Source organism: Entelurus aequoreus, linkage group LG15 (assembly GCF_033978785.1).
Source record: "Entelurus aequoreus isolate RoL-2023_Sb linkage group LG15, RoL_Eaeq_v1.1, whole genome shotgun sequence".
NCBI classification, from domain to species: domain Eukaryota; kingdom Metazoa; phylum Chordata; class Actinopteri; order Syngnathiformes; family Syngnathidae; genus Entelurus; species Entelurus aequoreus.
The window spans coordinates 17,393,608-17,415,428 of record NC_084745.1 but is presented as its reverse complement, the minus strand read 5'-3'; the positions used below and the strand labels follow the sequence as shown (position 1 = coordinate 17,415,428).

Here is a 21,821-nt window from a genome sequence, read left to right as displayed (position 1 = left end):
CTGCTGGGTCAAAAGTATACATACAGCAATGTTAATATTTGCTTACATGTCCCTTGGCAAGTTTCACGGCAATAAGGCGCTTTTGGTAGCCATCCACAAGCTTCTGGTTTAATTTTTGACCACTCCTCTTGACAAAATCGGTGCAGTTCTGCTAAATTTGTTGGTTTTCTGACATGGATTTGTTTCTTCAGCATTGTCCACACGTTTAAGTCAGGACTTTGGGAAGGCCATTCTAAAACCTTAATTGCAGCCTGATTTAGCCATTCCTTTACCACTTTTGACGTGTCTTTGGGGTCATTGTCCTGTTGGAACACCCAACTGCGCCCAAGACCCAACCTCCGGGCTGATGATTGTAGGTTGTCCTGAAGAATTTGGTGGTAATCCTCCTTTTTCATTGTCCCATTTACTCTCTGTAAAGCACCAGTTCCATTGGGAGCAAAACAGGCCCAGAGCATAATACTACCACCACCATGCTTGACGGTAGGTGTGGTGTTCCTGGGATTAAAGGCCTCACCTTTTCTCCTCCAAACAGATTGCTGGGTATTGTGGCCAAACAGCACAATTGTTGTTTCACCTGACATCTTTGTTATGATCTGACATTACATGGACAAAGATAAGACCTTCTGGGGGAAAGTTCTGTGGGCAGATTGCAGTGAAACTTGCCAAGGGACATGTAAGCAAATATTAACATTGCTGTATGTATACTTTTGACCTAGCAGATTTGGTCACATTTTCAGTAGACCCATAATAAATTCATCAAAGAACCAAACTTCATGAATGTTTTTTGTGACCAACAAGTATGTGCTCCAACCACTCTATTACAAAAAAATAAGAGTTTTAGAAATGTTTGGAAACTCAAAACAGCCATGACATTATGTTCTTTACAAGTGTATGTAAACTTTTGACCACGACTGTATATTTGCTGACTGTTGTTGTAAAGAATGGCGAATGAAGCCCTGCGACTCTGTTCTCTCCCTGCAGACAATGAGTTGTTGTACCGGGACCGCGAGGGCGACGTGGTGTGGTTCAACGTGGACACCCATGAGAAGACCATCTTGGTGCATCACAAGAAGTTTGTAAGTCATCTTCAGTCTCACACTGCAATCACAGGAGGAGAGAGAGCGGGATGAAATTCAACTTTTCTCACAGCGTCAGCGATTAAGTTCTCCTTTTTAAAGTAAAAAAAAAAAAAGCTTCATTAAAGCGTCTATTATTACTCCCAAACGTGCTCTGCAAAAGTAATCCCCGCCTCTCGTTGAAGATTAATGCAACTCGCCCAGAAGATTTTTTTTCAAGCGAGAAAGAAAAAAAACTAATAGCATGCACGAGATATGACGTCATGTCTTTTTCCAGGAAATGTACAAAGCCAGCAAGTATGAGGTGTCGCCCGACATGAAGCACGTCCTGCTGGCCTACAACGTGGCACGGGTGAGATGGTCCTCCTTGGCTTCATGCTTCACTTAGCGCAGGGGTCAGCAACCCAAAATGTTGAAAGAGCCATATTGGACCAAAAATAACAACAAAAAAATTTTTTGTCTGGAGCAGCAAAAAATGTAAAGACTTATATAAGTGTTATACTGAAGGCAACACATGACGCAAGTGGCTATATTAGCCTACTATCAAAATGACTTTAAAAGCCTTATATAAGTGTTGTAATGAAGGCAACACATGATGTAAGTGTTTATATTAGCTATATTAGCCTACTATCAAAATGACTTTAAAGGCCTTATATAAGTGTTATAATGAAGGCAACACATGACGTAAGTGTCTATATTAGCTATATTAGCCTACTATCAAAATGACTTTAAAAGCCTTATATAAGTGTTGTAATGAAGGCAACACATGACGTAAGTGTTTATATTAGCCTACTATCAAAATGACTTTAAAGGTCTTATATAAGTGTTATAATGAAGGCAACACATGACGTAAGTGTCTATATTAGCTGTATTAGCCTACTATCAAAATGACTTTAGAAGCCTTATATAAGTGTTATAATGAAGGAAACACATGATGTAAGTGTCTATATTAGCTATATTAGCCTACTATCAAAATGACTTTAAAAGCCTTATATAAGTGTTATAATGAAGGCAACACATGACGTAAGTGTCTATATTAGCTGTATTAGCCTACTATCAAAATGACTTTAAAAGTCTTATATAAGTGTTATAATGAAGGCAACACATGATGTAAGTGTCTATATTAGCTATAATAACCTACTATCAAAATGACTTTAAAAGTCTTATATAAGTGTTATAATGAAGGCAACACATGATGTAAGTGTCTATATTAGCTATATTAGCCTACTATCAAAATGACTTTAAAAGCCTAATATAAGTGTTATAATGAAGGCAACACAGGATGTAAGTATCTATATCAGCCTACTATCAAAGGCTCACGCAAATCTTCGTTGACAGAAATGTTGTATTTTAATTTTTATCCTACACATTTTTACAACATTGGAAATCATTCATAAAACGTAGGCTTCTCAGAGGATGAGATAACTTCTGGAAATTACTGGCTCAGAATGACCAAAGGTGTAGATATGTGTGTCCAAGTTAGAGGAAATGGCGGGCTGTCTTCTTCTAATGAACTTATTACAATCTTTGCAAGCTGGGTAACGTTTGCGATAGTCTGGAACAACATGGCACACATACAACTATGAGAAATGCAGCCAACATTACATACAGATAATGTGTCATGAGACATGCGAATATAAATTAAATACAGCGAGCACATAAGTAAAGGAAATTAAATGAGCTCAAATATACCTACAAACAAGGCAAAATGATGCAATATGTACATACAGCTAGCCTAAATAGCATGTTAGCATTGATTAGCTTGAAGTAATGCAGTGACTAAATATGCCTGATTAGCACTCCACACAAGTCAATAACATCAACAAAGCTCACGTTTGTGCATTCACGCACAGCATAAAACGTTTGGTGGACAAAATGAGACAAACCAGGAGTGGCATAAAACACGTCTTACTGTGGCAGCATCTGAGAAAGTTGTACATGTAAACAAACTACGGTGCGTTCAAGGACTGCCAAAATTAGTAGGACAAAACGGCGCTCGTCAAATCCTCATCAGTGAAGCATGTTTAATATAAATAGTGTGATTTCTAACAATTAAGAAGGTTTGTGTCATGTTTGCTCTCTTACAGAAACAATATTAAAACAATCATTAGCTTGCAGTCATGGATTGACCAAATATGCCTGATTAGCACTCCAGCAAATCAATGAAATCAACAAAGCTCACCTTTGTGCATTCACGCACAGCATAAAACGTTTGGTGGACAAAATGAGACAAAGAAGGAGCGGCATAAAACACGTCTTTCTGCTGCAGCGTTGGAGAAAGTTGTACATGTAAACAAACTACGATGAGTTCAAGCACCACCAAAATTATTAGGATAAAACAGTGCTTGCCAAATACTCTCATCGGTGAAGCATGTATAATATAAACAGTGGGATTTCTAACAATTAGGAAGGTCAAGTGTCCTGTTTGTCCTACGGAAAATATATTAAAACAAAAAATAAATGTTTTTCTTCATCTTTTTCCATTTTCACACATCTCTGAAAGAGGTCCAGGAAGCCACTAAGGCGGCTCTAGAGCCCCGACTTAGCGTATGGTGACGAGCAGGCTGAGACAATCAACATCACAAGGGATGGTGGAATGATTGACTACAGTCTTGCACAAAACGTATCCTAAATGCTCCAATTAAGACCTCTGCTGGCAAATAACGGCTGGGGTCACTAATTAGCACTGGGTCAAAACACGTTACCAGCTGTGGCTGTAGGCAATCTTCAAACTTGTTCGAACAAGATGGCCGCCGCCACTTGTAAGTATTTTCATCAGTAGTGACGTGCACACCGATACTGAGATATCGATACCAGATCTTCATGCTCTAATAGCGATCTTACAATCAAAATATCGATACTTTAGTTCAGGGCTGTCCAAACTTGTTCATACTGAAAAGTCAAAAGTATGCGAAAGCCATATTGATATTTTTTCATTTAAATTTTTTTTTCCAGAAACAGATATTGTCAGCTATGTATTATAGGTGACTAAGTATATTATTATTGTTAGTTGGAACATCTCATTACATACCAAATTTTTCTTAAATTTTTACTATTGTAATAATTGAATATAAATAATAATACGATTGTGTAACTGCATAACCCAGTGTCAAAAAGTCTGCCTTTACGAAAATATTAATGTTCAGTTACACATTTAACAGTGTTTATTATCCATCCATCCATTTCCTACCGCTTGTCCCTTTCGGGGTCACTGGAGCTTATGGTTGTTTTAATTTTTTTTTTGTTATTTGATAAGTTAGTATTTTATTTTTTAATTAACTAACTAAACTTTGTTTATATTTTAAGTATATTTTATTTTGAGAGTTTCTAATATTTTAGATTGGGGTGTCTAAACTTTTTCCACTGAGGGCCGCATACTGAAAAGTCAAGTGTGAGGGGGCATTTTGATACTTTTTAAAAAAATGCCAAAGATATATATATATATATATATATATATTGTGACCGACTCAAGCCGTCTTGTGGGTTCCCTGGACCATCAAATGGAGACATCTCGAGCAGAGTTGACGTTTGTTTATTTTTGCAAATAAAACCTCACAGCCTCAGTCGCTTTTCAGCTCCTTTTCTTCCGCTCGCTCGTTCGTCGTTTGTCTCTGGCTCTTCTCCTCTCTCGCTCCGCGTCAGCTTCCCTTTTGCTCCTTCCAGTCTCTCTCCCGTCTCTCTCTGCTGCACCCCTTTTCTTCCGCGAGAGGAGATTGGATGATCGTGCCCAGGTGTGCGGATCGCGGCGTCGCTGCCGGCGTGCCCCGTCTCGCCGCTCGCTGCCGTCCACGCCTCCACGCCGCCATCTTGGGCCGGGCTCTAGCGTGCCCTGCTTTGCTGCTCGCTTGCCGGCCACGCCTCCTCGCCGCCATCTTATATATATATATATATATATATATATATATATATATATATATATATATATATATATATATATATATATATATATATATATATATATATATATATATATATATATATACATACTGTATGTATGTACATACTGTATATATATTTAAAGACAATTATAGGTGACGAAGTATATTATTAATTATTCATAATATTTGTTGTGGTGCCTTACTTTACTTATGTGAGTCAATTACTTTGTTGGCATTGGAAATTGCAACATTACCTCTAAGCAGGGGTTCTTAAACTTTTTAACCTCTGGGCCCAATTTTTACACTACAGAGGGGCCGAGGGCCCAACTCGGATATTAACTCTGAATGAATAATTTTACTGTACTTACAGTTTTAACAGGATAACCTAGTCGAATGAGATGAAACCAGGTGTTAATCACAAATTTTACTATCAATGCTTAGATTAGGTTGATTAGAAAATAAATATGAATCAATTATACTGCAAAAAATAAATTAATACATACAATTACGCAGATCTATAATAAATGATGGTAACTAATTTAATAATATATCCATCCATCCATCCATTTTCTACCGCTTATTCCCTTCGGGGTCGCGGGGGGCGCTGGAGCCTATCTCAGCTACAGTCGGGCGGAAGGCGGTGTACACCCTGGACAATAATATATATATATTTTTAAACTAAACTCTAAACAAAGTGCAAATGAAAGTACAGCGTCAACACTTTAGTCATAATCATACTTGCCAACCTTGAGACCTCCGATATCGGGAGGGGGGGCGTGGTTGGGGCGGGGGACGTGGCTGGGGCGTATATATATATATATATATATATGTATATATGAAATACTTGAGTTGGTGAATTCTAGCTGTAAATATACTCTCCTCTTAATATATATATATATATATATATATCTATATATATATATATATATATATATATATATATAGATATATATATATATATATATATTTATTTTATTATACATATAAATAAAATAAATACTTGAATTTTAGTGTTCCGGGGGCTATCCAGTAGATGGCAGCATTGTCCTGTTTAACTTCTCCGTTCATGTCTGAGTATATCATTTCGGCCCCCGTGTTCAATGGAGAAGTCTGTTTTACAAAATGTACAGGCAACATAATTACATACCCCTTCCCCTTCGAACTGTCCTGGATGAACTGAAATTCTTGTTTTCATTCGTTTTGGAACTTGCAAGCGTATTTCTTCATCTTGCTCGTCGACGGCGTCGCCATGTCTGTAACTTCCTCGTTCTTCTGCTTCGTATCCTTGTTGTGTGCGCAGTTGTGCACGCTACTCTCTAAAAGCCGTAGATGTTATGACGTCATTGGGCAGGCAAGCTGTTTATATTGTGGAAAAGCGGACGTGAGACCAGGCTGTCCCCACTCAGGTCCGAATTGAGCTGGAGGGGGCGTGGCCTCCAGCTCCGGGAATACCGGGAGTTTGTCGGGAGAAAATTTCTGCCGGGAGGTTATCGGGAGAGGCGCTGAATACCGGGAGTCTCCCGCTAAAAACGGGAGGGTTGGCAAGTATGGTCATAATTGTTGCGCTTAAGAAACTTACTTCAGCGCCAGACTTCTTCTGTTTGTTTGAGATTGTCATTACTGCCACAAGTGGTTGAAAAGTGTATTACAACTGACCTATATGAGAAACATGTATTTTTGGCGGGCACTTGCGGCCCAACAATGGTTAAGAAACACTGACCCATAGGTAGTTTGGCTGAGTCTGCTCTCGGTGCTGCTGGAGTGATCGCCAAGTGCAAAGAGCCAGCTGAATAATGTAGTTTTGCCGCTCTTGATTCAGGCCCAACAAGTTTGCTGCCTCAACGGGCTGAAAAATGCCCAGGAAAAGAGTGAAGTTAGAGAAGTTAGAGTTTTACTGCACATTTAGGGCATTTTATAATATTTATTGTCTCTCCAGGTGTACCAGTACTCCTACACAGCCTTCTACATCATCTGCAGCCTGGAGACGCCGTAAGTCTTTGCTTCAGCGGACGCCATTTTAACCCAGCACACTGCTGCAACGTGACTATTAGACTTCTCTTCACACCTGAATTTTCTTGTACAAACATCAATCTGACGCCTTGGCTTTCGGCTCCGTGTGCACCCCAGGGAGACGTGGAACCTGAACCCACCTGAGGTCCGCAACGCACAGCTGCAGTACGCCGGCTGGGGCCCGGAGGGTCAGCAACTGGTAAGGAGGACGTTTTTTCCCCCTTGCAACCCTTAATGAAGTGTCTGGCGAGTTGAGGCGGCTAAGAACGAGCACAAACATCGGCGCTGAAGCCTGACCTCCATTATTTACATCCCGCCGTGTCTTCTTCACTGATCCGCTCCTTTCGCTATCGACCCCTCAAGGATTGATGACGCGGACTAAAAGACTGGAGAAATACGCCGCGTTCCTGGCCGGCTCGTAAAGAGCGGCGCTTTACGAGTGAACCGAGTGGACTCGGCGCCCCGCGATTGACTGGCGCACGCGCTGCATGATGGGCTAATGGTCTTTAGGCCTCTTTTTAAATGGTCGTTACCGGGCCGTTATCAAAGCTTTTCCCCAGGACGTGTCCTTATTGCAAGTGCAGGCAATTGGCCTCTTCCGCACCTCCAAGATGGCGCATCATAACAAGCCGTCAGTGGCGTAATTAGCTGCAGTCTGACGGCTTAAGTGATTACATCCGGCAGCACAATGCTATTAATGACCTGTTATCTCGTCAGCGGGTTAATTAACGAGCCTGCTGGATTGATACCGCCTCAAGTTTAGCGCCATTAGTCATGAAATCGGCTAGAACATGACAAGATGTTGCAAAAAGGGGCGAGGTGGATTAGGGTCAGTCGAGTCTACATCTCCCATAATGCATCTCTGCCTAGTATATATTGATGAAGCCAATGATGTGTAATAATAATCAACTTCATCTGATTGTTATTGTATGAGGTGACAAATTGGCTTCACATTATTGCTGAGGGTAATTACCGGTCAGGCCAATCTAGGTTATTTCTGAGAAAGGGGGTCAGGTCTTGTGTGCTGTGACCTAGAAAAAGACAGAGTTTCCATTTGTACCAGAGTGTGACTCAGAAGCACACGGGTTAGATAACTACCGTTTGTCATTAAGTCATGCATTCTTCACTTCTAAATGAAGACACAGGCAGATGAATTTGTGTGGAAGATAAAATCCCTGAAAGATCTCTCCAAGTCAATGGGTCAAGTAGTTTTTTGGCTTAGAGCAGTGGTTCTTAACCTGGGTTCGATCGAACCCTAGGGGTTTGGTGAGTCGGGCTCAGGGTGGAGGTCAAAACACACCTGACTCATCGTGTAAATAAAAACTTCTCCCTATCGGCGTATTACGGATACGGCAACAGCAGAAGTCACACTGATTTGCAGGTGTGTAATTTGTTGTGAGTTTATGCACTCTGTTGGTTTTGTTGTTTGAACAAGGTGATGTTCATGCACGGTTCATGTTGTGCACCAGTAAAAAAACATGGTAACACTTTAGTATGGGGAACATATTCACCATTAATTAGTTGCTTATTAACATGCAAATTAGTATCATATTGGCTCTTAACTAGTCATTATTAAGTGCTTATTAATGCCTTATAACAGGGGTGTCAAACTCAAATACAGAGTGGGCCAAAATGTAAAACTGAACAAAGCCGCGGGCCAAGGTTGAACAAATTAACCTTTTAATAGGGACCCAAACAAGTTTTGCATTGAATATTGAACAAGCAAGGCTTATATAACTTTATAGTGACATGCAAAATCGAGTTTCAAATAATAATAATAATAATTAAAAAATATCAATGGCTTATCAAATACAATTTAAATAAAAATTGAATGCCTCTTTTCTATTTGCAGCCTTCTGAGGTAAATATCAACATTAACTTTTTCCACAGGCTAATAAATTTGAAAATAAAATAACAATGAATAAACCAACCATTCAGGACTTTAAACTGCTCAGTTTGCAACACACTGATCTAATCTGATGTGCCCAAGCTAGATACCTGGCATTTTTTCTTGGATGCTAGTTAATTAATGTCGGGGCTCAGGCTTTGAGCTGAGGCAACCTTCATTATCGAACGAAGGTGTTCATCAGTCATTATATCTCGTAGTCCACGCCCCCACAGTCTTGGGGGCGTGCCTTAAAGGCACTGTCTTTAACGTCCTCTACGTGCTGTCGTCACGTCCGCTTTTCATCCATTCTAACAACGTGCCGGCCCAGTCACAAGATATGTGCGGCTTCTGTACGCACACACATGTGAATGCAACGCACACTTGATCAACAGCGATACACGTTACACTGAGGGTGACCGTATAAACAACTTTAACACTGTTAGAAATATACGCCACACTGTGAATCCACACCAAACAAGAATGACAAACTCATTTCAGGAGAACATCCGCACCATAACACAACATATACACAACAGAACAAATACCCAGAACCCTTTGCAGCACTAACTCTTCCGGGACGCTACAAAATACACCCCCCGCTACCACCAACACCCCCATCCCCAAACACACACCTTGCATTGCATTCACTTGTGTGTGCGTGCAGAAGCCGCACATATTATGTGACTGGGCCAGCACTTGTTGGACTGGATGAAAAGTGGACGTGACGATTTTCGGGAGGGGCACTGAAATTTGGGAGTCTCCCGGGAGGGTTGGCAAGTATGAGAATTAGCGGTGAATGCGGTGTTACCGCGGCACCGCCGCTGTATATAATCGGCGGGCCAGCTCTAGTGTTAATTTGATATCGCCTCATGGGCCAAGTGAAATTACACGGTGGGCCAATTTTGGACCGCGGGCCAGAGTTTGACACCCATGCCTTATAACAAGGCCATGCTGACATGGCCTTGTTATAACCCTAACCCTCTAACCCTGGCCCTAACCCCCTAACCCTAACCAAATAACTCTAAATTAAGTCTTTGTTACCTAGAATATGTTCCCCTAGTGTCCAAAAAACTCTAAATTAAGTCTTTGTTACTTAGAATATGTTCCCCATACTAAAGTGTTACCAAAAACATAACTTTGTCTTGAATTTGAAAAAAAATTGTTTTTATTTTTAACTAAAGAAGGGTTCGGTGAATGCGCATATGAAACTGGTGGGGTTCGGTACCTCCAACAAGGTTAAGAACCACTGGCTTAGAGGGTTGGTGTTAGGGCGGTTATGGGTTAGGCAAATCAAACGCTTTTCACCAAGTACCACCTCAGAAAACACTTGGCTTTCCAAGTACCACTATAATGACCAACATTAAATTACAGTAGCATAGTAGGCCTAAATAAATATTTATTAAAAACAAGGCAGAGGCTTTATTTAACAATCATATTTAATATTTTGGCACTGTAGCATTACACACAGTTTGAATAGTAACACTGTGTTTGAATATGTAATTAAGTGATTCCATTGCATACCACTAGATCAGGGGTGTCCAAACTTTTTGACTTGGGGGATGCATTGGGCTAAAAGAAATTTGCCCGGGGGCCGAAAGCCGACTGCATGTAAAGTTCCATTTTCAAAAATTTTTGAAAAAGCTCCAGGGAGCCCCTAGGGCGGCGCTAAAGAGAGCCGCAGGTTGCCGACCCCCGCACTGGATGAAGCCACAGTTTGAGAACCACTGCATTAGATCATTTGCTGTCTATGGTCAGAAGGTGGGAAAAACAGCCCGATATGTTAGGATTAGGTTTAGGTTATGCACAGGGGGTTGGTCATAACGAGGGTTGAGGTTAGGGTTCTGGGATAGGGTTGACTCATACCAAAGCCTTCATGTCAGAGTCAATAAAATTGATTTCAGCTTTACCCATTTTCCAAGAAGCTGTGAGTAGAGACAGTCTATTATTGTCTGCAATGAAACAGTCCACCTTCAGTTATCTGGGAGGCCTGCAGCTCTGGCAGCAGAGAGAACAGATTCCAAATCTGCTCCCCGGGTTTGCTGCCTTATCTAACATTGAGAGTAAAGCCTTTTTTTGTGTGTTGGTGTCCCTCAGATTAAAAAAAAAAAAAAAAGCTGCGACTTCAAATCCTTGTGCTGATCTCTTGTGTCAGGCGGGTGAAAGGCGTCATGCTAATGTGTGTTTGGACCTCAAGGTCGATTCTCACCTGTGATAAGGTGACTGGTGTGCTGCTCCGGGTCAGCCACCCGTGATGATGAATGTGTATGCATGGACCCGCAGGCTGCTCTCAGGCTGTCCTCTGCATGCTGATAATGACACTCATGCAGTCCAACTGAGCTTTCCTCACATCTTCATTAGACTTTCTGGGGTTTTTCATAAGCTGAAATTCACAAAAACAACTGAACCAATACTCCTGAACTACATTGTTTGGTTCCCTGTACTTAATTCTGCTTTACTGTTAGCTTGTCAACAATGTGGCATCCCTCAAGGTTCTGTCATGAGACCAATTATGTTTCTATTGTACTCGCCCAGACTTAAATATACATAAGAACTTTCTGTTTTGGTTGATTTTGGCGGCGCCAGTGGACCAAAGCGGTAGTGTTTTGCCAGAAGAAGACCACATTTCCCATGATGACTAGCGCACATAGAGTCAAACTGACATGATGTCAGCTGTAATATTGGCACAATGCTAATGTTAAAGGCCTACTGAAATTTATTTTTTTTATTTAAACGGGGATAGCAGATCCATTCTATGTGTCATATTTGATCATTTCGCGATATTGCCATATTTTTGCTGAAATTATTTAGTATAGAACAACGACGATAAAGTTCGCAACTTTTGGTCTCTGATTTAAAAAAAGCCTTGCCCCAACCGGAAGTAGCGTGACGACACCGGAGGAAGGGCTGCTCACATTTTCCTATTGTTTACACCAGCAGCGAGAGAGATTCGGACCGAGAAAGCGACGATTACCCCATTAATTTGAGCCAGGATGAAAGATTCGTGGATGAGGAACGTAAAAGTGAAGGACTAGCGTGCAGTGCAGAACGTATCTTTTTTCGCTCTGAACCGTAACTTAGGTACAAGGGTTCATTGGATTCCACACTCTCTCCTTTTTCTATTGTGGATCACGAATTTGTATTTTAAACCACCTCGGATACTATATCCTCTTGTAAATGAGAGTCGAGAACGCGAAATGGACATTCACAGTGACTTTTATCTCCATGACAATACATCGGTGAAGCACTTTAGCTACTGAGCTAACTTGATAGCATCGGGCTTTACTGCATATAGAAACAAAACAAATACGCCCCTGACTGGAAGGATAGACAGAAGATCAACAATACTACCAAACTCTGGACATGTATTTACACGGTTAATGCTTTCCAGCTTGGCGAAGCTTAGCAATGCTGTTGCTAACGACGCCATTGAAGCTAACTTAGCTACGGAACCTCGACAGAGCTATGCTAAAAACATTAGCTCTGCACCTTCGCCACCTCTCATCTGCTCTTCACGACCCGGGCTCACCTGCGTTCCAGCGATCGACGGTACGACGAAGGACTTCACCCGATCACCGATGCGGTTGGCGGCCCGGAGACGGAGGAAGTCAAGGTGAGGTCGTTCGGCTAGCGCGTCTGCTATCCTCAAAGTCCTCCTGGTTGTGTTGCTGTAGTCCGCCGCTAATACACCGATCCCACCTACAACTTTCTTCTTTGCAGTCTCCATTGTTCATTAAACAAATTGCAAAAGATTCACCAACACAGATGTCCAGAATACTGTGGAATTTTGAGATGAAAACAGAGATTTTTGTATTGGATTCAATGGGCTCCGAATACTTCCGCTTCAACCGTTGACGTCATGCGCAAACGTCATCATATCGAAACCTTTTCAGCTGGAAGTTTGCCGGGAAATTTAAAATTGCACTTTATAAGTTAACCCGGCCGTACTGGCAAGTGTTGCAATGTTAAGATTTCATCATTGATATATAAACTATCAGACTGCGTGGTCGGTAGTAGTGGGTTTCAGTAGGCCTTTAAATATCTCAAATAAGCGTGATATTTGCTTATTTTCTGTCTGATAAGATACTTCTTCTCACTAAGCAGATTTTATGTTAGAGTGTTTTACTTGTTTTAAGTGTTTTGGTCCTAAATGATCTCAGTAAGATATTACAGCTTGTTGCTGAGATTTTATGACCTATATTGAGTAAAACATGCTTGAAACTAGAATATCAACTGTTGCAAATATGTGTCATCAACACTCACAAGTATAAAAGTACTTTTTTAAAGTAATAATTTCTTATTTCAAGCATGTAAAAAAAAAAATCACGACTTTGACACAAGTGTAGGGGTGTAACGGTACGGGTATTTGTATTGAACCGTTTCAGTACGGGGGTTCCGGTTCGGTTCGGAGGTGTACCGAACGAGTTTCCACACGGACATATTAAGTAGCGTAACGCACGTTGTGTAAACAATGCACACTGAGGCACAACACACGGCATGCTAGCAGCTATCGGGCTACGATAGACTGACCATACGTCCTCTTTTCACCGGACATGTCCTCTTTTGCGGAGCTGTCAGGGCGGAGTTTCTTAAATGCCTCAAATGTCCGGCATTTTGAGTTAGGGTTGCGTGTATTTTCAATGTACGTTCAGGGTTAAGAAGGGGTTAAAAACAAAACAAATTGTGCGCGCAGCAGCATTCGTGAGGGAGGGGCAGAGACAGACAGAGAGAGTGAGAGAGTTATGATAAACCCGCATGCGTCGCCAGGCTCTGCTTTTTATCCATAGATTTATCAGATTTCATTTTTATTATCTATAGCAGGGGTGTCAAAAGTGTGCCCCGGAGGCCATTTGCAGCCCACAGCTAATGTTTTAAAGGCCCACGGCACATTCTAAAAATACTATTAAATAAACAAAAACATAATAAAAGTGAAATAAAAAAGCCTAAAGGTTAAATGTAATTTAGAAAAAGTTGCAATGTTGACTAATAAAACAAAGCTGTTTTTTTTATTTCAAACTGTCATTGCTCAAAACATAATATTGAATCAAAATCAATGTTGTTATGAATTATTGACCTATCCAAGGTTCCGATTACTTCACATCAAATATTCCACTAAGAAAAATATTTTTGGTGGAAGATTTTGCAAATTTGGTAAATAAATAACCCAAAAATGTATATTTAGTTTTTTTCTTACTGTACCGAAAATGAACCGAACCGTGACCTCTAAACCGAGGTACGTACCGAACCGAAATTTTTGTGTACCGTTACACCCCTACACAATTGTGCCAAAGATGACAGCCAAATGGACTTTGCTGTTTTATTTTCAAATAAACAATAGAAAATACGTACTCATATAGTAGTACAGTTGTTATTAGTGAGAATATACTTATTTGAAGGTATTTTTGGGTTTATTGAGGTTAGCTAATTTTACTTGTTTTGGAAAGTCTTGACAAGCCAAATTCTCTTGTTCTATTGGCAGATAATTTTGCTTAGTTCAAATAAAATACCCTTAATTTTTGTTTTGTTTTTTTCTTGTTTTTGAACACTGACTTTTTGCAGTGTAATGAATCATATTTGGTACTATACCGCCTCTAAAAAGTACCGGTCCCCCACCCGTCGTGTCATGCAGACGAGCATGTTTCCATGGCAACTAGTAAAGTACGAGTGATACCTATACATGCTTCACTACGCACCGCAGCACCCTCGACTCTACATTGAATGTGTTAAAACTGGTCTCTAGTTTCCAAAGTCAAGTCAAGATTTCACTAGATCCAATCATGAACCCTTCAGACAGCCATCTTAACTTTAAACACACTACACACATGGGAATGAAAGGCATACTTACTCAACAGCCATACATGTCACACTAAGGGTGACCGTATGAACAATGCCAACACTGTCATAAACATGACATGAAGTACCTAGACATAACGTTCCTTTAGTCAATGTATCACACACAGTAACGTAACGTTAGACGGCGATCAGCAACACCACGTATTTTAGCCACCTACAAAAAGACAAACATAGTCAAATAAAGGTCAGTTAAAACGTATATTATATTAAGAATATGTGTACATATTGCATAGGGCGCTGACATCTTAAAAAGTACAACTCTGTTCATTGTTTTGTTCATGTATTTGTTATGTTTTTCATGTGTATGCACACATCAACACACATACAGTATGAGATGAGATAAGGTAAGAACAGGATAGAAACTGCTGTGGAACTAGTTACAATGCAATATGCCATGGAAATACAATGTTAACACTTTTGTGCAAATAAGTACAGTTGCACTTGTTTTTTCAAATGTGTTTATTCTGTAAGGGAATGAGTTCAATGTTTAAAATGACTGGTTAATAGTGCTATTATGAAGTGCAATTATTTTTTCTGCAATTTCAAATGCACTTGTTTTAATAAATAAATACAGCGTTTTAAAAGCATACACAATCTGTGTAAATATATTAGTCTGTGGTTAAAAGGACTTGAAAGGACTCGAAACTCAAAATGCAGGACTTGGGACTTGACTTGAGACTTTCCAGTCTTGACTTTGGACTTGTCTCGGGACTTGCCTGTCTTGACTCGAGACTTGAGGGCAAAGACTTGAGACTTACTTATGACTTGCAAAACAATGACATCACTGATTACTACTCACTGAGTAGTAATCAGTGATGTTGTCTGCACGACGAATCCTTTCACGACACTGTTCACATCCTATTCGACAATGTGGCGTCACTCAAGGTTCTATCATGGGACCGTTTATGTTCTTATTGCACTCGCTTACCCAGAAGACTGTTTAACCTTCGATTTTTCTTCCGTAGATCTTCATTTTCGAGAACAACATCTACTATCGCTCCACAGTGGAGAGCCGCTCCATTCGCCTGGTGTCCTCTGGCAAGGAGGGGGTCATCTTCAACGGGCTCAGCGATTGGCTGTACGAAGGTAAGCCTGGTGAACTGCCGCCCTAAAATCAGATTAGTGGCGAGAGGAGTCAATCACTGCTAATTCTGCTCCTTAGACCCGTATCGGGGAGTAATCACGCCACTCCCTCAGCGAGGTTAGTATTTCGGGCGCGTACGCGTCTATTCCGTGAAGGTAAATTAAAATAGAATCTGCCAATTTGCTTCCGCGGTGCAGAGGGCGAAAAAAAAGAAAAAGGAATGAGAGCGAGTTCTACATCGCTTGATTTGCATTAATGCAGCGGTGGCGCTCTCTTGATGCAGATGTCACACTGCTCGCCGAGCAGCATCTCCACGGATCAGGGCCATTGTGCCTTAAAAAAATAGACGGAAGAAAAAAGGGGGCGCGTGCTGTGTTAGCATTCCACTAATGAATCTGTATCTCCGGCGTTGGGTGCACGCTCTGCTCCAGTGGAGCAGCGTTTTTAATAAAAGTGTCAGATACAGAGATGGAAGAAGATGGAGACAAACTAGCACACGCTGTACAACATGCTGTTAGTGGTGGATAAAACCTTTTCAAATCTGTGCGCTAATGTAATTGAAATGGCTCGACAGGAAAGGTTATCTGAGGCCATCCGTGCATCAGGATTAGGCTGTTTTTAATTTGATGTCGCCAACTTGCTGCGCTTGTTGTCATCATTTGCCTTCACGGCTGACATTTGAAGGCACGCCTTCGCTCGAATGGCTCGGTTCGTTCAGTATTCACTCGGCCTGAACGGCTGGTGATGACATGGAAATGTTCTTGTATTTATCATGTTTACATCAGTGGAGGTCATGTGTTCTGATGTTTTCAATTAGAGATGTCCCATAATATCGGCCTGCTGATATTATCGGCCGATAAATGCTTAAAAATGTAATATCGGAAATTATAGGTATTGTTTTTTTTTATTATCGTATCGTTTTGTTTTTTTTGTTTTTAAATTAAATCAACATAAAAAACACAGGATACACTTACAATTAGTGCACCAATCCCAAAAAACCTCCCTCCCCCATTTAAAAAAAATTAATAAAATAAAAAACATTTTCTTGAAAAAAAAAGAAAGTAAAACAATATAAAAACAGTTACATAGAAACTAGTAATTAATGAAAATGAGTAAAATTAACTGTTAAAGGTTAGTACTATTAGTGGACCAGCAGCACGCACAATCATTCACACAAAAGGGTTGTTTCTTTCTGTTATTAATATTCTGATTCCTATTATATATCAATATATATCAATACAGTCTGCAAGGGATACAGTCCGTAAGCACACATGATTGTGCGTGCTGCTGGTCCACTAATAGTACTAACCTTTAACAGTTAATTTTACTCATTTTCATTAATTACTAGTTTCTATGTGACTGTTTTTATATTGTTTTACTTTCTTTTTTATTCAAGAAATTTTTTTATTTTATTATTTTTTTTAAAAAAGGACCTTATCTTCACCATACCTGGTTGTCCAAATTAGGCATAATAATGTGTTAATTCCACGACTGTATATATCGGTATCGGTTGATATCGGTATCGGTAATTAAGAGTTGGACAGTATCAGAATATCGGATATCGGCAAAAAAGCCATTATCGGACATCCCTACTTTCAATTTTACGACTGACAAACACATTGCTGACTGGAGTGGCCTTGCATTAGCTGGTTAGCGAGGCGGCGCTCACCAAGGTTCTGTCTTAAGCCCACTTGTGTTCTTATTTTGCATGTTTTCCCTACAAAATATTAAAAAAGAATACATTTAAGGAGTTAGGTTTTTGTCATCACATTTGTTTTCAGTCAGCTTTTAGTATCAGTTAATGTTGAAAAATGTACACCCTGACTCTAGTTGTCATTGATTTTTCCACGACTCTATACTTGTTGTGCCTGGAATACTTTAGAAGATGTACAGATATCCTTAAAGCTATGTAATTACCGTATTTTCCAGACCATAGGGCGCACCATATTATAAGGTGCACTGCCGATGAGCGGCTCTAGTCAGTTTTATTTTCATACAAAAGGCGCATTAAAAGGGTCATATTAATATTATTTTTTTCTAAATGTAAAACACTTCCTTGTGGTCTACATCAGTGGTCCCCAACCTTTTTGTAGCTGCGTACCGGTCAACGCTTGAAAATTTGTCCCACGGACAAGGGGGGGTTTAGGGAGGGGGGGGGGGTGTTATTATTAATTATTTATTTATTTTTATTTTTATTTTATTTATTTTTTGTCATAAAGAAATACAATCATGTGTGCTTACGTACTGTTTCCCTGCAGACTGTATTGATCTATATTGATATATAATGTAGGAACCAGAATATTAATAACAGAAAGGGACGGCGTGGCGTAGTGGGTAGAGCAACCGTGCCAGAAACCTGAGGGTTGCAGGTTCGCTCCCCGCCTCTTACCATCCAAAAAAAAAATCGCTGCCGTTGTGTCCTTGGGCAGGACACTTCACCCTTTGCCCCCGGTGCCGATCACACCGGTGAAATGAATGATGAATGAATGGTAGGTGGTGGTCGGAGGGGCCGTAGGCGCAAACTGGCAGCCTCGCTTCCGTCAGTCTACCCCAGGGCAGCTGTGGCTACAAATGTAGCTTACCACCACCAGGTGTGAATGAATGATGGGTTCCCACTTCTCTGTGAGCGCTTTGAGTATCTAACAATAGAAAAGCGCGATATAAAATCGAACCCATTATTATTTATTATAGAAAGAAACAACCCTTTTGTGCGAGTGAGTGTGAATGAGTGTAAATGGGGGAGGGAGGTTTTATGGGTTAGTCTACTAATTGTAAGTGTATCTTGTGTTTTTTATGTTGATTTAATAATTTATTTTATTTATTTTTTAAATTTCTTGTGCGGCCCGGTACCAGTCGATCCACGGACCGGTACCGGGCCACGGCCCGGGGGTTGGGGACCACCGGTCTACATAACATGTAATGGTGGTTCCTTGGTCAAAATGTTGCATAGATCAATCATCAATCAATCAATCAATTAATCAAAGTTTACTTATATAGCCCTAAATCACGAGTGTCTCAAAGGGCTGCACAAGCCACAACGACATTCTCGGCTCAGATCCCACATCAGATTATGTTTTACAGATCATCTTCAAGCCGCTTTCTGACAGTCGCTTCAGGATGCGCCATTTTGTGGGCGGTCTTATTTACGTGGCTCACCTTCGGCAGCGTCTTCTCCCCGTCATCTTTGTTGTAGCGGTGTAGCGTGCAAGGACGGGGGTGGAAGAAGTGTCAAAAGATGGAGCTAACTGTTTTAATGACGTTCAGACTTTACTTAAATCAACAACGGCACAGCATCTCCTCATACGTGGCTCACTAGTGCAATAGGGCCGGAAATGTGTTCCGTGAAAAACCATCCGACCGCAACTCTTTAATAACTAAAGTTCCTTGGGTGAATAATGTAAACTCACTACACCGGTATGTTTTTGGCGCTTTCATGGCGAGTTTACTGACAGATATAAGTACGAACTTTACACTACTTCATATTAGAAATGCTAACAGCGGAGGATGAATGTCACATAACAAGAAGATAGAGGAAAAAGAAGAAGCTTATCGACTACGGTGTCAGCACGGACTACATTTTCAGGAATTATGCAGATCCCAAATACAGATCGGCAGCTACCAGAAGGTAAGGAAAGTTGCTTTTGCATAATATTGCGAAACAAAATGCTAGTTAATATGTCTTACCTTAGACACACACCATAATAATACTCGTATGTTGAAGCACAGTACAATCCATCAAGCGGTGCGGGTTCATAGCTTACCAAAGTCATACTAAAACATTTTGATAGATTTTTGAGCCGCGTGTGTAATGACAAAATCGTTAGGGAAATGTAAAATACACTCAGAGTGTAGAGTTTTTAAACATCAGTGGACATATGACTTTTTTTTTGTTCAATGTAAGGAAAAGGCAGTTTATATTATATATATTTATATATATATATTAATATAGTCAAGGTTACTATGGTTTATCCATTATACAGTGCTCAATATAGAGCACAAGATATGTTAGGTCAGGAAAAAACAGAGGCTATTTCATCCCTACAAGCCTTTCGCAGGTTTCCCTGCTCTTCAGGGGATTTCCCGGAGTTTTTCCTGACCTAACGTGTATATACATATATGTATATATATATATATATATATATATATAAATATATATATATATATATATATATATATATATATATATATATATATATATATAGTCGAGGTTTCTGTGGTTTATCCGTTATACAGTGCTCAATACGTTAGGTCAGGAAAAAACATCCGACGAGCAGGGAAACCTGTGAAACAGGCTTGTCGGGATGATATAGCCTCTGTATTTTTTCCTGACCTGACGTATACATATATATATATATATATATATATATATATATATATATATATATATATATATATATATATATATATATATATATATATATATATATATATATATATATATATATATATATATATATACAGGACTGTCTTAGAAAATTAGAATATTGTGATGAAGTCCTTTATTTTCTGTAATGCAATTAAAAAAACTAAAATGTCATACATTCTGGATTCATTACACATCAACTGAAATATTGCAAGCCTTTTATTATTTTAATATTGCTGATTATGGCATACAGCTTAAGAAAACTCAAAAATCGTATCTCAAAAAATTACAATATTTCCTCAAACCATGTCCAAAAAAAAAAGATTTATAACAGCAAAACAAAATCAAACATTTGAAAATGTCAATTAATCTTTTTGCACGGATTACTGCCATCAATGCGGCGTGGCATGGAGGCAATCAGCCTGTGGCATTGCTGAGGTGTTATGGATGCCCAGGATGCTTCAATAGCGGCCTTTAGATCATTTGCATTATTGGGTCTGGTGTCTTTCAGCTTCTTCTTCACAATACCCCACAAATTCTCTATGGGGTTCAGGTCAGGGGAGTTGGCAGGCCAATCGAGGACAGTAATGCCATGGTCAGTACACCAGTTACTGGTGGTTTTGGCACTGTGGGCAGGTGCCAGATCATTCTGGAAAATGAAATCCTCATCTCCATAGAGCTTTTCAACAGATGGAAGCATGTAGTGCTGTTAAATCTCTTGGTACACAGCTGCATTGACTCTGGACTTGATGAAACACAGTGGACCAACACCAGCAGCTGACATGGCTCCCCAAACCATTGCTGACTGTGGGAACTACCCACTGGATTTCAAGCAACTTGGATTTTGCTCCTCTCCAGCCTTCCTCCAGACTCTAGCGCCTTGACTTCCAAATGAAATACAAAACTTGCTTTCGTCTGAAAAAAGGACTCTGGACCACTCTGCAACTGTCCAGTGCTTCTTTTCCATAGCCCAAGTCAGACGCTTCTAGAGATTTTAGAGCACTACATGCTTCCATCTGTTCAAAAGCTCTATGGAGATGATGATTTCATGTTCCAGCATGATCTGGCACCTGCCCACATTGCCAAAACCACCAGTAACTGGTGTACTGACCATGGCATTACTGTCCTGGATTGGCCTGCCAACTCCCCTGACCTGAACCCCATAGAGATTTTGTGGGGTATTGTGAAGAAGAAGCTGAAAGACACCAGACCCAATAATGCAAATGAGCTAAAGGCCGCTATTGAAGCATCCTGGGCATCCATAACACCTCAGCAATGCCACAGGCTGATTGCCTCCATGCCACGCCGCATTGATGCAGTAATCCGTGCAAAAGGATTCCCAACCAAGTACTGAGTGCATTAATTGACATTTATAAATGTTTGATTTTGTTTTATTGTTATAAATCTTTTTTTTTTTACTTGGTCTGAGCAAATATTCTAATTTTTTGAGATACGGTTTTTGAGTTTTCTTAAGCTGTATGCCATAATCAGCAATATTAAAATAATAAAAGGCTTGCAATATTTCAGTTGATGTGTAATGAATCCAGAATGTATGACATTTTAGTTTTTTTAATTGCATTACAGAAAATAAAGGACTTCATCACAATATTCTAATTTTCTGAGACAGTCCTGTATATACACATATATATATATATATATATATATATATATA

At 40.0% G+C, this 21,821-nt stretch overlaps 1 protein-coding gene across 4 annotated transcripts in view; it reads left to right on the top strand.

The window, feature by feature from the left end:
* dpp6a (dipeptidyl-peptidase 6a) overlaps nucleotides 1-21,821 on the top strand; it is a 457,192-nt gene that overhangs the window by 371,589 nt on the left and 63,782 nt on the right. For all 4 annotated transcript variants that reach the window (XM_062020913.1, XM_062020912.1, XM_062020915.1 and 1 more), the window contains 5 exons: nucleotides 982-1,076; nucleotides 1,354-1,428; nucleotides 6,891-6,943; nucleotides 7,082-7,163; nucleotides 15,668-15,788. In XM_062020913.1, coding sequence (XP_061876897.1) covers nucleotides 982-1,076; nucleotides 1,354-1,428; nucleotides 6,891-6,943; nucleotides 7,082-7,163; nucleotides 15,668-15,788 — 426 coding nt within the window. The remainder of the gene's footprint in view (nucleotides 1-981; nucleotides 1,077-1,353; nucleotides 1,429-6,890; nucleotides 6,944-7,081; nucleotides 7,164-15,667; nucleotides 15,789-21,821) is intronic.